The sequence below is a fragment of the Lagopus leucura genome, unplaced genomic scaffold (genome assembly GCF_019238085.1).
Source record: "Lagopus leucura isolate 7727_CA_CO unplaced genomic scaffold, USGS_WTPT01 Super-Scaffold_100159, whole genome shotgun sequence".
Lineage (NCBI taxonomy): Eukaryota > Metazoa > Chordata > Aves > Galliformes > Phasianidae > Lagopus > Lagopus leucura.
The window spans coordinates 11,361,558-11,376,047 of NW_024962335.1; the positions used below are offsets into that span (position 1 = coordinate 11,361,558).

Below are 14,490 nucleotides of genomic sequence, written 5' to 3' on the forward strand. Positions count from 1 at the left end.
CTTTCTTCCTTTCTTCCTTTCTTCCTTTCTTCCTTTCTTCCTTTCTTCCTTTCTTAAGCTGGTTACTTTGCTTTTTAATCCATGTATGTGTTCTTGATGCTGGTATTCAGGAAGGGTTGAAAAAAGGGGATGGGGAGCAAAGTGAAGGAAAAGGGAAGAAAACAGAGGGTGGGGGAAAACACAGTGCTGTACTTTGAGGAAAGGAATTTAGAATGAAGCCTGAGTGTGGGGCACTGGTGGGAACCTCAAAAAAGCAACCAATGGGCAAGAAAGGTCTTCTAATAAAGTCTCCAGTCAAAAATGATAGAGTGCGTGGCAAACCCGAGCCAACCCAAAAAACCTTGAAGCAAAAGGAAAGCAGCTGGAGGATGTCATAGTGTTGTGAGTGAATCAGAACCTCTCCTCTGAGCTGTGGTGGTTGTCCTAATACTTCTCATGCTTCATGTTGGTGTTACTTCATTTTGGGAGACAGAGAATGATGAGCTGTAACGAGGAAGAAATGGGCTGCTAATAGCATGGAGGAGTAGAGAGGTTGTATCTGGCTTTAATACTATTGATAATGTAGTTCAAGGGATGGAGTGTCTCTTTTAAATGGCACTTCTCAGTCTCTCCAGCCTATTGTAAGTGAGATGTATGTGCGCTGTGGCCAGAGATGAATTGTGGAGATAGGACCTCTGAATCAATCTTCACTGTGTGGTCTTCTTTTTCTTCTTTTTTTCTTTAATTTAAGCCAGGAGTTGATTAGCTGCCTGGCAGTGATTGCTGCCCGTTGGCACCTCCCATTGGAAGCACGCTCCAAGCACCAGCTTTCTGCTCTGTCAGGCAGGGCAGGTTAAGCAGGCTGCTTACTGAGCAAAAGGAATTTCTCTTCCCATGAGAGGCCGAGTGCTGCTACCCTGGCAGGGAATGCTCTAATTCCTGTGGAGGTGACAAGCAGGCTGCTACCCTCTGCTGGTGAGTGGCCGCAGGATGGCGGTGGACTTTGGGTTTAGATTTGCTCATGGATGAAATAGAATGGTAAGAGATCATTGAGCCCAGTTTATGTATTTCATGTATGAAATTCCCTGGTTTTGTTGGGTTTTAGAAAGTGTTCTAAGTGCAGTGTACCCATTATCTGTCTGTCTATTTCTGGAATGTAAATGTGTAAGGATATCGTTCTCACCAGAGCCTCAAAAGGCGCTGACAGGAGCTATGCATCTTTTTATCTTTCAAGGCACAACTGCAGCGTCTTGCAAATGAGAACTGAAACCATCTACAATTTTTTACATTTGCTATATTCTGTGTGTTTTAGGAAAACTTGGAGACATTTGGAAAGTACGTGGCATTGTTATTGTTTCTTTCAACAATTCAGTGGTGAACTCCTAAGTTATTTTAGACCATATAACTTTGTAGGATTTCTGCTTTGTTCAGTCGCTGTGTGGTGTGTCAAGAAGGAAGGACTCAAAAGAAAAGAGTAGTTACTGTGTTGTGGTTCCCCCTGCTTCCCCTGGAAGAAGCAGATGGTCGGGGGTCCCAGGAGGTAAGAGAAACGGGGCCATTAGACTGTCAGTGGCTTGTGAAAAGCAGAAGCATCTGGCAGAATGGAGACTTGTTCAGCAGCAGGGGAGGCAGCAGCAGCAGATGATCTCTGCCTTGAGCAGTCAATGGTGTTGTAGTCCGCTGGGGAATTGCTGCTGTGGGCGTAGCTGCAGGTAACCTTGGCAATAATCTAGTTGGTCGGGCAGACTGAAAACAAGGGAAGAAAAGGCTTGGTGCTCATCCTCAGCAAACTTAACCACCCACTTTTCCTGCCTAATCGGCCCCAACTACAACCCATGTGAAAATATCTGTGCCCATCCTCAGCTGAGCACTACGGGCACATTGAAAATCTGCCAGTCATATTCCCACTGCGAGTTTCAGAATAGCAGGATGAACCACATTCGATGCAATGAAGAATTAGTTCAAAGACTAAATTAACAGTTTGAAAAGTATCAAAAATGTTGCTAGGGGTCTTTTTGTTTTCAGCTGTATCGCACAGTGTGCTCTTACGATGTGCCTTTTTAGTTTTAAGAAATCTTTGACACAGCTGCAGTTTAATCTCTGCTGTTGCAGTTCATAGGCTCCTGTTGACTGCTCTGTGCAGGACACAGTGTTCCAGGGAAGAATGACCTCTGCTGTTGCAACGGCGCAGTGGTACTTCAAAGATGAGATAAAGTGGGGAGGACAGAATGCCTCTAAGGGACAACGCTAGAAATTCATAGCCTTGTTCAAAAAGAATAGTTGATTTGGGTTCTGTCCTGTTAGAATAATTAATCTTGGTCTGCCACATCTGAGACGGAGTATAAAGCTTGCAGGTAAAGCACTCTGATCCAGAGCTCCTCGAGCTGCACTTTGTGAATACTTGGCATAGGTGAATCCGGGACTGCTGCCAGTACACAATAATCTTATAGGGTTGATTTCATAGCCAGGAAGAGCCATTTTTTATACATGAAACTCGGTTTTACTCCCGTGAGAGAGCGAATTACATTGCTGTTTGGCCAGAGGTCCATGTGTTTCAGTGTGCATTTAAATATTGTGTTAGATTTTATTATTATTTTTTTAATGGTTGGAAACCAGCATTCATGTTCTGACAGGCAAAAATAAGCTTCCTGGGTGTCTCTTTCGGGCCCCAGGGGTACTTTCCTTACATTATAAATAGTAGTTTGTCATGACACACGTTTACTGCTTAGAAGATAGAAACAGTAATAAATCGGAATGTTGAAAAAGGGAATGTTGAAGATCAGGCTCGAAAAGCTTTGGCATAACTGAAAAGAGAAGGCAGCATTTGAGACTAGAGTTGTACATGTCAGGAGAAGTGATGCCTCACAAGCTTTGCTGCTAGTTGCATCTGCTTTGATTTGAAGAGGGCCACCTGGTTTATGGCTGGAGCTAATTTTGCTTTCATCCTCATTCAGTCGTTTAAATGCAACCTAGTCATGGCTGTCTGCATCACGCAGAATAGCAGGAAGGGCAACAACTGTCAGCTATTCCTAGGTTTTTTGTGAAGTGCTGCAATCAAAACCCTGTTTGTTCAGAGTGAGGGATTTCTCTGTGGCTGTAATCATTGGCCACGTCTGTCCTGCAGGCTCGCACTGCCACATTTGTGTAAGGGTTGTAAGAAGTGCTGTCTTGCTGATGCAGCCATCCTGGCATATGAGGCTCCTCGTTTGGCAGAAAAATGGTGCTTTTGTGCAGTGCCAGGTATGCTGCTGGTTCAAGCACATCTGTTCCATGTGCTGTATGGCTGTTGCATGCTGGTAGAGTTGATGGAGTGCATGTAATTCGACAACAGTTTCTCCAAAAGGAAGAGAGATTTCAGGTCATCTCGTCCATGTGCAGTCATTGACCAAAGCGACTTCTCATAGCCTGAATTCAAGGTGAAGTGTTCATTCAGGTGCATGAAGCCACGTTGTATTGGTCATGTTTATCAGCAAACCCAGAGTCTCTGTGTTTCTTAGGTACATCTGAGAAGTTGTAGTTAATGTTTTTCTGCCACTGGTCTTCTTGCATTTTACTTTTCAAATAGGAGTGGCCTCTCAGCCCTCTGCTAGATGTGACTTAAGTGTTTTTTCTTTGCAAAATGTTAATTTGCCAGCTTTCATCAGGATCTGAGATTAGTTAATGCAAATCACTCACTGTATCCATTCAGTAAGAGGAGTTGTTGTCTGAATGAGCTGCGCTGTAGGCCTACATCTGTAAAGTCACTCGAGGGGAAGTAAGTGGGTGAGTGGGTTTCATCCTGTTGCGTTCACATCTGTCTGGTAATACAATCAAATACATCACTGACCAGTTGAGGTGATAGGGAACTTGAACATATTCGTCAGATGAATCTTTCTGCTTTGAAAATAAATATGTGGCATCTTTCTAGCACTGTGAGCGCTTCTTCAGGAGAAGTGCCATTTCTGTGACAATGAGGTATTTTTCCTTGATGGCATCTTCCCCTGCTCCAGGTAAACCTTTCTTCATCACCTGTGAAAAGATGTTCAACTTGGCCTTGATCTTCCTGAACAACTAGTGGTGATGAAACCGATGTCAGCAAATTACTTTTGCACTAATGGTGTCCTCTAAATCATCTTTGTCATGCTAATTTTCATTTTTAAGCTGCTGTAGATTCAAAAAACCTCTTTTCCAATTTTAACACTGATGTCATTGTCAGGTGCTGAAACATGGGTCAGTGAGATGGATTTGAGAGAAGTGTTCCAAGTTCTGTCTGAATGACTGGTGTGAGCATTTGATCTACATTGCCTGGTTAAGCACAGCTGAAAAGTTTTGCGTTTGAAACAGCTTATGTTGCCTTTATTCAAAAGGCCTTTCTTTCTGTGATGTATAAAGACATAACGTTGTGATACTCAAGAAATGTGTGCTGCAACGTGGTTGATTCCCAGCAAAAAGCACATATTTGGAATTATTGTTACAGTCTTCATTGCCATCTCTTGGTTTCCCTTTCAGAAATGTTCCCATTGCCAGGAACCAGGAGCCACCTTAGGCTGCTACAACAAAGGCTGCTCCTTCCGATACCATTACCCATGTGCCATCGATGCAGGTAAGAAGAAATGCCATGCTAACTGTATGTCTAACTACTGATGTAGTAGCAGAAATGATGATGGATCACATCAGAGAAGCATCGTACAGTAATGCACTGGGACAAAATGGAACTTGCAGTGATACGTATCTACCTGAAAATGCAGAAGATTGTTTTTACAGAACACAGCTGCAGCAACTGAAATGCAGCTGCCGTGTGAGAATGGCAAAAAAAGAAAAGGATGCAAGCAACCAGAAAGACATGTCCCCTCTTTCAGAATATCACTTGTAAAGATAACTGATTTCAAGTGCAAAGCGTCTGTAGTATCTTCAGTACCACTAGCAGTACAGCCTTCCTTCTCCCTCCTTAGAAGCTGATCTGTTGACTAGGTCCAGTTGTTACCATTGGACAAGCTAAATGTTTGCAGAATTTGCACCTTTTATTCAGTGTTTAGAGGAGGAGTTTGGAGTTCTGTGAGTACACATGCCCTTATGGAATGTGGTGTTCACCTGGTGTGAACAGAGGTTGTATAGAAGACAGAACAGTTGGTTGCAGGAAAAAAGCTTCACTAGAATGTTGTTAATAGATTTCTGGAAATTAAAACAGAATAAAAGATTTGGATTGTGCAGTCTCCTCTGACACAAGGAAAGGTAAGAGGAATGCATGTAAGGTATGTCACAACAATTCATAAGAGGTTCTGTGAGTTTTAAACTATCTTCAGCTGTCAGCTTGGGGTTGAATTGGTATTTTGTGTGCAAGAGTAAGTTTTCCCTGGAGATAAATTTTATTCTTGGATTATTAAAAAAAAAAAAAAAATAAAATTTAAAACAGCAAAAAACACCCACCAACAAAGCAGTTTAGAATAAATAATGCCCAGCTCTTCCAGTACTCTGTAACTCACTTCTCACACTGTACAAAACTTAGTCCTATTGCAAGGAGGTAAGGATTCAAGTTTGCATCTCTTGACTGGCATATAAATGCAAGCTCCCAATTTGTTACCGCATTTCCACAGCAGACCACTTCTTTCTCCACCTGTTTTGTGCTATTTTTCAAATACTACAGTGCTTGAAGTAGGTTTGCTCATTTTTGAGTGACTGCATTTCACTTCTTGCTGTGAAATCCCACCCTATTGGAGCATCGCATTTTATTCCAATAGAAATTTATTTAATACAAAGAGTATTGCAGTGGAATATGACTAATACTGCAGTATAGATAGAGGAGCCTTGATTGTACATGGAATGCAGTGTTAAAGAAACATTACTCAGGTTGCAGAAATTGCACACTCAAAAAAGGGCAGAAATTAGGCTGTCCTTGTAAATTTAATGTTGGTCTCTTAGGAATGTATCTTAGGAGATAGTAAGCACCTAATTAAAGACTTATTTTTCGATAGATAGGGCTCCACCTCAACTCACAGGATGAAGGGATATTCCAGTAATGAACATTACATTATCCACACTTTGTGATTCTGTGTTTTATTGAGTGAAATTTTCCCATCTCAGTTCAGAAAGTAGAGTTGTGAAATTCTGTAATCTTTATCTCTGAAGAGTTTTGTGAACATTAGCAAACTTGTATGCGTATTTAGTGATTTGTTCCTGATTTATGACTTCTCGTTTTCTGTGCCATGAAGATACAAGGTAAAATTATAGTGAATGTGCCCAACAATTCAGGGTGCTTAGTAAGAATTTTTGTGTACCTGACGTAACGTTTTCTGTGTTCCAAATACAATAACAGAATTAAGATATTGTCCTTTTTCTTCAGATATATCTTCCTCATTAACACCACTTCAGAAAATGCAGTAGGATTCTCCAGATGACACATTTACTGAACAATCATGACTGATTCTCAAGAGTAGTTTCCATGCGCGGAAGAGGCAGTATTCTATGGAAAACCAGAATATAGTCCTACTTTTAAATTCATAGTATTAAATCCATGCTAAATGTAATATAATATGTTTACCGTATAATTCGTTGAAGTGGGCTACCTTACATTTGGTATAGCCTAACATTCATTTTGACACTGTAGCCTTTGAGGCTTTTTTAGAGTAGCTTTCTGTGTTCATGTTCCAAGGCTGTGCTTGCCTCATTTTCTTCTGCTCTAACTTCTGTCATGAGACACAGCTTTGTCATGTGGCCATCTGTTAGAGGGCACCATTCCAAGCTGGTTTACCCACTTAGAGTAACATGGCAAGAATAAATTGCAAGCCAGTGGTTAGATGAGAGCTGCATGGAGATGGGGTCCTTTGGCTGTTTCACGAGCATACTTAAACAATAGTAGAGGAATGATGAAACTTGTGAATCTCTGTGTTCAGTCCAGGAACAGTATGATTTACTGAGAACAAGGACTCGGGCCTCTCCCTCTCTTCATTCTGCTTTTCCTCTGTTTCCTCTCATCCCACTAATTCTTAGTCTTCAGTCTTCTGGCAGAAACACACTCCTGATGTAGTCTTCTCTTCCTTCTGCTGATTCCCTCCCAACCCAGCTAGTCCCATTTACTTCCCTCAGTCTTTGCATAAGTCTCACATCTTACTCTGTGGGATCACATGCTTCTGATTCCATTCCTCCTTAATTCCCTGCTCTTGACTTTTAGCCCTACTCTCCGCAACCTGCCAGTTTGCATTCTATCTCCAGCTCCACATTCCCATCCCATTAGCCTTTTTGCTTCTGCTGCCTTCTGCATCAGAGCTTCCCATTTTGCGGTGGAGAAATGACCATGTCCTTTCTTGAGACTTCCTGGGCCTTCAAGGGGATCCCTGACAACTTTGCAGCTTTTGGCTCTGATGCCTAAATCTAAGGCCCAAGAAGAAGCACAGTTGTTGGAATTGCAAAGGATTTAGCTACTAAAATAGAAGAAATCTCTCTGAGAATGTGCAGATTAAAATCCCCTTACCTCCTTGCACAGAGTGACATTTGCTGGTTTTGTGGTAAGTTGCAAGAGAGTGCCTTGGCTAAAATTCTGTTCTGGTCCCATAGCAAACCAGAATATTGTTAGAGTCTTTCAGAGAAAGTTTGCCCAGGATGTTGAGCACTGGCAGAATAATTTTTCCATGAAAGAGTTCTAAGGAAATGGTTAGACTGCTTTAGCTGAGGTGTTGAACCAAAACAAACAGAAGAGCCCAGCTTGACGTACGTTCTTGGAATTGAAAATTTCAGCCTGATGACATGACAGTAAGACCTTCCTTGCAATTCTTTATACCTGTGGGAATAATCAAGCTGTCTTAATCTATAGATGCTCTTCCAGTCAGTATAAAAGAAACAAGTTGTAAGGAATAGGACTTCATTTTCATTTATAGTCAAACAGAAAATGTGAGCTTCCTGGAGAAGCCAATCAGCATTCTCTTCTCTCTCGCCAGCCTGCTGTCTGCCTATAAACCTTTTTATTGGTGATGCAGTGCTGCTGCAGTGAATCAGGTGTAGGTATTTCTCAAGTTCCCTGAGCCCTGTGGTAGTTTGCTTTGAAGTCAGCCGCCCCACTATGAAGGATGCAGCCACCTTTAAGGAGGAGATGATGCTGAGTCCTCAGAAGTTTGTGCAGACGTTTACGACATGCTCAGGCCTTTGGAATACATATGACTGCTTCTGTATGTTAAGAAAAAAAATAATCCAAAAAGCACTTACTGAAATGCTTTTTAGGGTATGTCAAGTCATAAACACTAAGTGCTTGACAGAGTGACTCTGGCATCCCTGGAAGTGTGAGTGTGCCATAGCTGAGACTCAGTGTGTGTCTTACGCCTGGGCAGCTGCACTGAACTGAAGTGTCTCTGCCTCTGAGTTGCTTGGGTTAGAAGCGAGTGCCCTGTCAGCTCCTGTGCCTTATCGTGTGAAGGGCAGCACGTTTACAGTGAAGGACTGGAGGGTGCAATACCTGAGAGCCACTTGAGCTACTTGCCGTACTTTGTGCCAACCCTGCTGAGGAGCCACATTTTGGGCTGTTGACACTAAGTGGCTGCTGTGCAGGGCATATGTCTTCCTAAGCTTCCAGTTAGTACATTTAGATGCTTTTGTATATCCCAATTCAGTCTTCCTTTTAATTTCCTCTCATACAAAATAATCTCTGGCAGTGTAGGGTGTGTTTCTGTGCAAGAGAACTGTGCAAAAAAACAGCTGAACTCCTGCTGGCCATTTGCATAAAAATCAAGATCAGTGGTGCCACTTAAATAATTTTTACGTGGAAATGACTGTGGTTAACATTGTCTGTGTTTAGCTTTTGTCTGTCCAAATTTACAAAGAGCCTGTGATGTCTCAAGATAACTTAGTCCTGAAGATGTCTCCATGGAAACAGAATCTTTGTTTTGTGAAATTTGCTATCTGCTCCCTGGGCTTGTTCCTTGCCACCTACAGTCAGATGGTGCAGCGCTCTTGTACCCTCAGCATCCAGCACAGGGAGTAGCTCATACTGACATTTCGTGATTGTAAATTAGGTAAAAACGAATAGCAGCAAAATAAAAAGGATTTTCAGAGAAGAGAAATTCCATGTCTTCACAAATATCATTAAAGATGAGGAACAAGAAGAACACAGAGAGTGAGACAAAGCGTGAAGCCTGCAGAAGAAAAATTGCTTCCATTAGAAATGCTTTAGGCTTTTTCCTGACTGCTTTATGGAGAAAAATCTGTTCGAACAAGGACGAGTCTCTGCTCTTTTTCCCTTTCTGCCATGATAAGCTGATGGTAGCTACGTGTCTGCTGATTTGGTGATGAATTGTACTCTGTGATGTAAAATCCTTGGAACTGACAGTTGAAACCCAGGCCAGCTTGGTAATGTTGAGCAATTTTTTCTGGTTTACTGCTGTTCTGTTGATTTTTATAGGGAGCAGTTGGTTTTCTACAGTTGTCCCTTAGGAAAAACAAAAAATTTTCATTAATTGGGATTGCTATCAGTATTTACAAGAAAAAATGCCAAACTTCTTAAGAAACAGAGCTCCATTCTCTGATCAAGCCTGAAGTGCAAGGTGTCTGACTTTCCTTCCTAATACTTGTGCCATCTTCCTTTCAGATAAAGAACTGCATTCATTACTGACGTCAAATTTCCAAGAAAAAAAATCCTTTTCTAACATGCTGTGTATATTTTTTGATCACTGCTCTGTGTTTTTAATGATTAGTGATTTTAATGATATCACTGTATTATACAGCGATAATTCAGAATATAGTCGAAATGTACAATTCCTGCCCTTACAACAACAATTTATTTCATTTCTTTTCTGTCACTTGCTAATGCTGCGTATGAAATCGTTATCCCTGGCAGGATTAAAGGTTTTACTCTTCCTTGCTAAAATCTCTCGATTAACTTTGCCCACTGCACGCTGTTTCCCTTTGATTCAGGCCAGAGGCATTTGTGTTGGAACATAAACGTTGCATAGCGGAGGGATGCTCTGCCAAGGCTTGGGTGTCTAGGAAGCCTTTCCCTCAAGCTTTAGTTGCAGTCTCCTGCTGTCTGCTAAACTCTTCCAGCAGATTGAAACAGCAGGTAGCGCTGGTTATGCTACATACTTAAGAGCGTTTTAAATTAGCACATTTTATTTACCATCGTGCAGCCTTCCTTGCTGGCTGTTTGGATAGGTTGAAAAGATGGAAGGTGGTAGGCAACTTGCTGAATGCTCCTGGTGTCAGCCAGTGCCCATGGTGTGGGAGGTGATGGGAGGTACCAACACCTGCACTGGCACAGCTCTCTGAGCTGCTTTGTAGAATCCTAAACAAGCACTGCTTAGGTGCCCCAGTTTTTTTAATAGGTTTAAATCATTAATTAAACCGTTTCTTAGATCATAGAAGCTTTGCATACACAAATCATGGAAGCAGATCCAAGAGCAGCATGAGTGACCCAGCTACCAGACATAGTGTCAAAGTGTAAACTGATCTTCAGGATTTGGGATTGTAAATAAACTGTCATATGCAACCATACCTAAGGGACAGTCACCCCTTCTCCCTCTGTTGTTGGCAGGGCATTGGGGTAGGATGAAAGACAACAATTTTCCTATGACCTGCAAAGCAGGGATTGTCTGTTTGGGATGGGGTGGATGTGTTTGACTTCCTTGTGCAAGGAAGGCCAGAGTAGATGAAGGGGGTTGGGTTGCAGGATTTGCAGTTTTGCTGTTGTGATTCTTTTGGATACAGAGGACTAGGGAGGCTGGGGATGCTTAGGTTTGGTTACCCAGGTGACACGGGGGTGTGTAGTAATTTTAATTGCTACAGCTTTGGGAGTGGAAGGGACAAATGTGCTGATAAGATAGTATTACTAACAAAAAAAAAAAGATATTTGAATGAAAGATACATTGCCTGAGAAGCACAATTAACACATGTGGTGTGTTATTCAAATTGTTTTTTATTAAAAATGTAATAAGTTGCTGTCTTCTCCTCCTCTAGATTGTTTACTAAACGAAGAGAATTTCTCAGTGAGGTGCCCCAAGCACAAGGTAAGAATCCTCACCTGTATTAGACCTGGTTTTTTTTGCTGTCCTCTTCTGGTATTTAAATCTGCTTTAATAGTTTTATACCTGGATAACATTTGTAATCAGAGGTGCTTTTTTCTTCTGTGGTGCGTGCTTGCAGTATATTCTGGGGGCACACATCAACTTTAGAAGAATACAGGGAGTTTAAGAAGATAAGTGAAGATTTTGCCATGTCTGTTCAGTCGTTCTTTAGATTCTTTATACGTTAGAACCAGCTTCTTTTCCTGCCTTCTGTGATAGAACTAAAATGCTGCTCACTGCATCGGTTCAAGTGCTTTGTTGAAACTGTGGTTTTATTTTTCTTGGATTTACTGAGGGTGCAAGAAGGAAGAAGTAATAGCTCATGGAAGGGTTTCAACAGCTTTGGGAAAGCTGAAGCATTTAGACTACATCATGAACCATTGTTGTCTATGTGAAATACCTTGTCCTAGTGTTGTGGTTTAACCCAGCAGGTAGCTCAGCATCACACAGTCGTTTGCTCACTCTCCCCTCTTCCAGTGGGATGGGGAGAGAATAAAAACAAAAAATAAACAAAAAAAAACCCCAACAAAGTAGAATTCAAGAATTGAGATATACTATTTCCTAAGAGAAAAGCAAAAGGAATATTGTTATGACCATATATATATAGCAAGTGATGTGCAAACAATTGCTCGTCATCCCCTGACCAATGCCCAGCTACCCCAGTGAGCTGAACTTCCTAATTCAGTTCCCTACCAGCTCCTTGGCCCTTCACTGCGAATAGCCTTGGCTTAGCAAGTAACTATAAGCATCCGTGTGTTGCCAACATTGTTTTTGTCCTCAAACCAAAACACAGCATTGTACCAGACGCTCGGAAGAATTCTGTCCCAGCTGAAACCAAGACATCTAGTTAAGTGGTAGTTACTAGACTGAGTCCTTTGATACATGTTTGGCTGTTCTTTGGATCTTGACTCTTCTAAAGACTCATTGTTTCCCGTTTTTGATAATGGATTCAGCATGATGCTTATGCCTAGAGTGTGGATATACTTTGCTGAATGCAGACCAGTGGTGCTGGACTTCTATTGCTCTGTGTGGAAAGAGGAGACATAGCACATATTCTCTTGTGCATATGAATAATGTGATAAGGATTGGGAATATCCATCCTCTCTCTTGTCCCCTAACTTCCCCCTGTCCATAAGTGATGTTGCAACTCTGGGACACTGTGGGTATCCGTCCACTGGTTTTAAATGCTCAGGAGTCTCCAGAAAAATGGCTACTCTTGTGGCCAGTTGGATGGCATATAAATGGTGTGAGAGCATGGATGGCCCATGCTGGAAAATAAATGATAATAGGGAACAATTCAGTTACTCTCATTTAGTCTCCATTTAGTTCTTGTCTGCAGATCTCTTCTCTGCCTAGAATTAGACTGACATCTGGTGGTCTTTTGTCTTCGCAGATTATCTTTAATCTGTCTTTCGTAAACATAAAATAATTAGTCTCATAGTACTTTCTAGATTTTTTACCACAATATGATGTATTTAGACAGATGTATTTAAAATGTGCTGGAAGATTCTGGAAGCAGTGAGTCTGTGATCCAGAACTGGCCTACTTTTCATCATATTAAAGAAAATAACGTATTCTGTGCAATTGTGGAGGTGATGTTGAAAATTTACAGCACGTTTAAATGGATGTATTAATGCTGCAGTGAGCCTGCAGGTCTCCCCAAACGAAAATTGGAAGGGTGAGCTCCCTTTACTGTGGAATGCAACAGCAGAAGTGCCATCTGCTGCCCGGCTTTGGATACCTGCCTGTAGAGAACAGGAAGATGACGTCTTTGAGAACTGTTTTATTTTCGGTGCCTACTGCCTGAAGGGAAAGATAGTTCTGAAGTTTTTCATATCAGGCTTGGGTCATCAGTGCTTGCATTGGTGATGCCCAGACCACGAAAGGAAAAAACTGCTTGGGGGAATCCAACTTCTGGAGATGATAGTGAAAAGGCACATTGGTTTCTGAAGTAATCTTGGGGAGCAGGAGGGGGTAGACTGCTAAATATGTTGATTGAGGTACCTCATGAAGCAATAAAAGTTGTGAGTTTTGCTCAGAACTGTTCCCCTTCCACACCTGCTGTGTTGCTTTCAATACAGAAATTCAGCATCAGCAACTTTTGACACTGCACTTTGTTGTCATTTGCTTAGTAAATACACAAATCATTTGCAGTCAAGCAGGGATTTTTTATTTATTTTTTTATTTTATTTTGCCTGCGTGTGACTCAGCCCTTGCTCTGTGACTCACTGAGCATTTCTGGCAGCATACAATATTGCCCTGCTCTTTTTATTGTAGTAATTGGGAGGGGGAGTTCCAGCCAGTTGTAAGGTGGGGCCAGAAAGGCTGAAAAGGACTGCTTTAGAGTGCCTGGAAAACAAATTACATCAGTTCTTGTGCAAACTATGAACATGAGCAACTGAAAGGAAAAGACACTTTAGATTAGGCCATTTAAAACCAGGCTATTAGGTAGCAGCAGTTGAACATTAGTAGCTAATTAGTAGCTGTCTAATATCTCACTCCTCTGTTCTTTAGTTAATGGGTGGAAGAGCCAACTTCATAAATCCACTGACACTCAGTGAGTCCCCAGTATAGTGCTTCTTACCCTTTTTTTAGTCCATGCCTCATGTCGGTAAATACACCTCATCATAATAAGTGGCTCCCAGAGAGCAAAGGTGCTTCTTGCCTCATTAACTGCGCTTAACACTTCAGGCATAAGCAAGCTGTGTCCAGAGGGACCTGTCCTGCCTTTCCCTGTGTTCCCCAGTGGGCTTTCCCATTTCCTTCTGTCAGCATTGATGCTTCAACCATCCATGTCCTGAATGTGCTACTTTTGCAAAATAGCAGCTTTTATCACAGGGAAAATGCTGTCTGAAAGCTAATCATCTTCTGAAGGGTTCTGCTTCCACTCACAGAGCCAGCTCACTGTGTGCTGCATCACAGTCAGTGCTGTTGCAACAGACCTGGTGAGGATACAAAGGCAGAGAAAGGGAAGCGCAGGGGATGAGATGCCTCACCTTTTGGTGGCACTGCAGTCTTAGATCGTCTTAAGCTATCCATGGGCAGTTTTAAGTGGTGTTGCTAAGTTCATTCTACCTTTCTGTGTTTAATTCTATGTTTCTTAACCAGGCTTCCATGTCCCAAACTCTTTACTTTTGCAAATTTACCTGCTTTAGGGAAAACTCTGTCTGAAAATCTGTGTCTGGTTTCAATACTGACTTCTCTTTCTCTCTCTCACTTTCTGTATGTTCACTTTCCCTACCCCTGTCTTCCTTTTCTCCCTTGTTTTCTTTTTCCTCCTCCTTTTGGCTTGCTGGTTTGTCAGCCCCTCCTTCCTTGCTCTCTTCCCTCCTTGCAGAACAAGATGGTGAAAGGCAGCCTCAGCACAGAGCAGTCGGAGCGGGGGTGAGGGGGGAAGTGTACTCCTGGGAATGGAAATAAAAGCAAGCACAGGTGAGTTGGGGAGAGCTTCCAGTTTCCACCTGCTTTCTCCTGTGGCTCCTTTACCTGC

At 42.0% G+C, this 14,490-nt stretch overlaps 1 protein-coding gene and 1 long non-coding RNA gene across 6 annotated transcripts in view; one reads left to right on the top strand and one right to left on the bottom strand.

The window, feature by feature from the left end:
• TCF20 (transcription factor 20) overlaps positions 1–14,490 on the top strand; it is a 115,796-nt gene that overhangs the window by 95,175 nt on the left and 6,131 nt on the right. For 3 of the 5 annotated variants that reach the window (XM_042890545.1, XM_042890546.1, XM_042890547.1), the window contains 3 exons: positions 4,468–4,561; positions 10,894–10,943; positions 14,305–14,432. In XM_042890545.1, the coding sequence (XP_042746479.1) occupies positions 4,468–4,561; positions 10,894–10,943; positions 14,305–14,388 (228 nt within the window). In that variant the 3' untranslated portion in view covers positions 14,389–14,432. The remainder of the gene's footprint in view (positions 1–4,467; positions 4,562–10,893; positions 10,944–14,304; positions 14,433–14,490) is intronic. The other 2 variants (XM_042890544.1, XM_042890548.1) reach the window with 2 other exon arrangements.
• LOC122190510 overlaps positions 13,191–14,490 on the bottom strand; it is a 28,973-nt gene continuing 27,673 nt past the window's right edge. The window contains exon 6 of the long non-coding RNA XR_006182156.1: positions 13,191–14,404. This is a non-coding gene — a long non-coding RNA (uncharacterized LOC122190510). The remainder of the gene's footprint in view (positions 14,405–14,490) is intronic.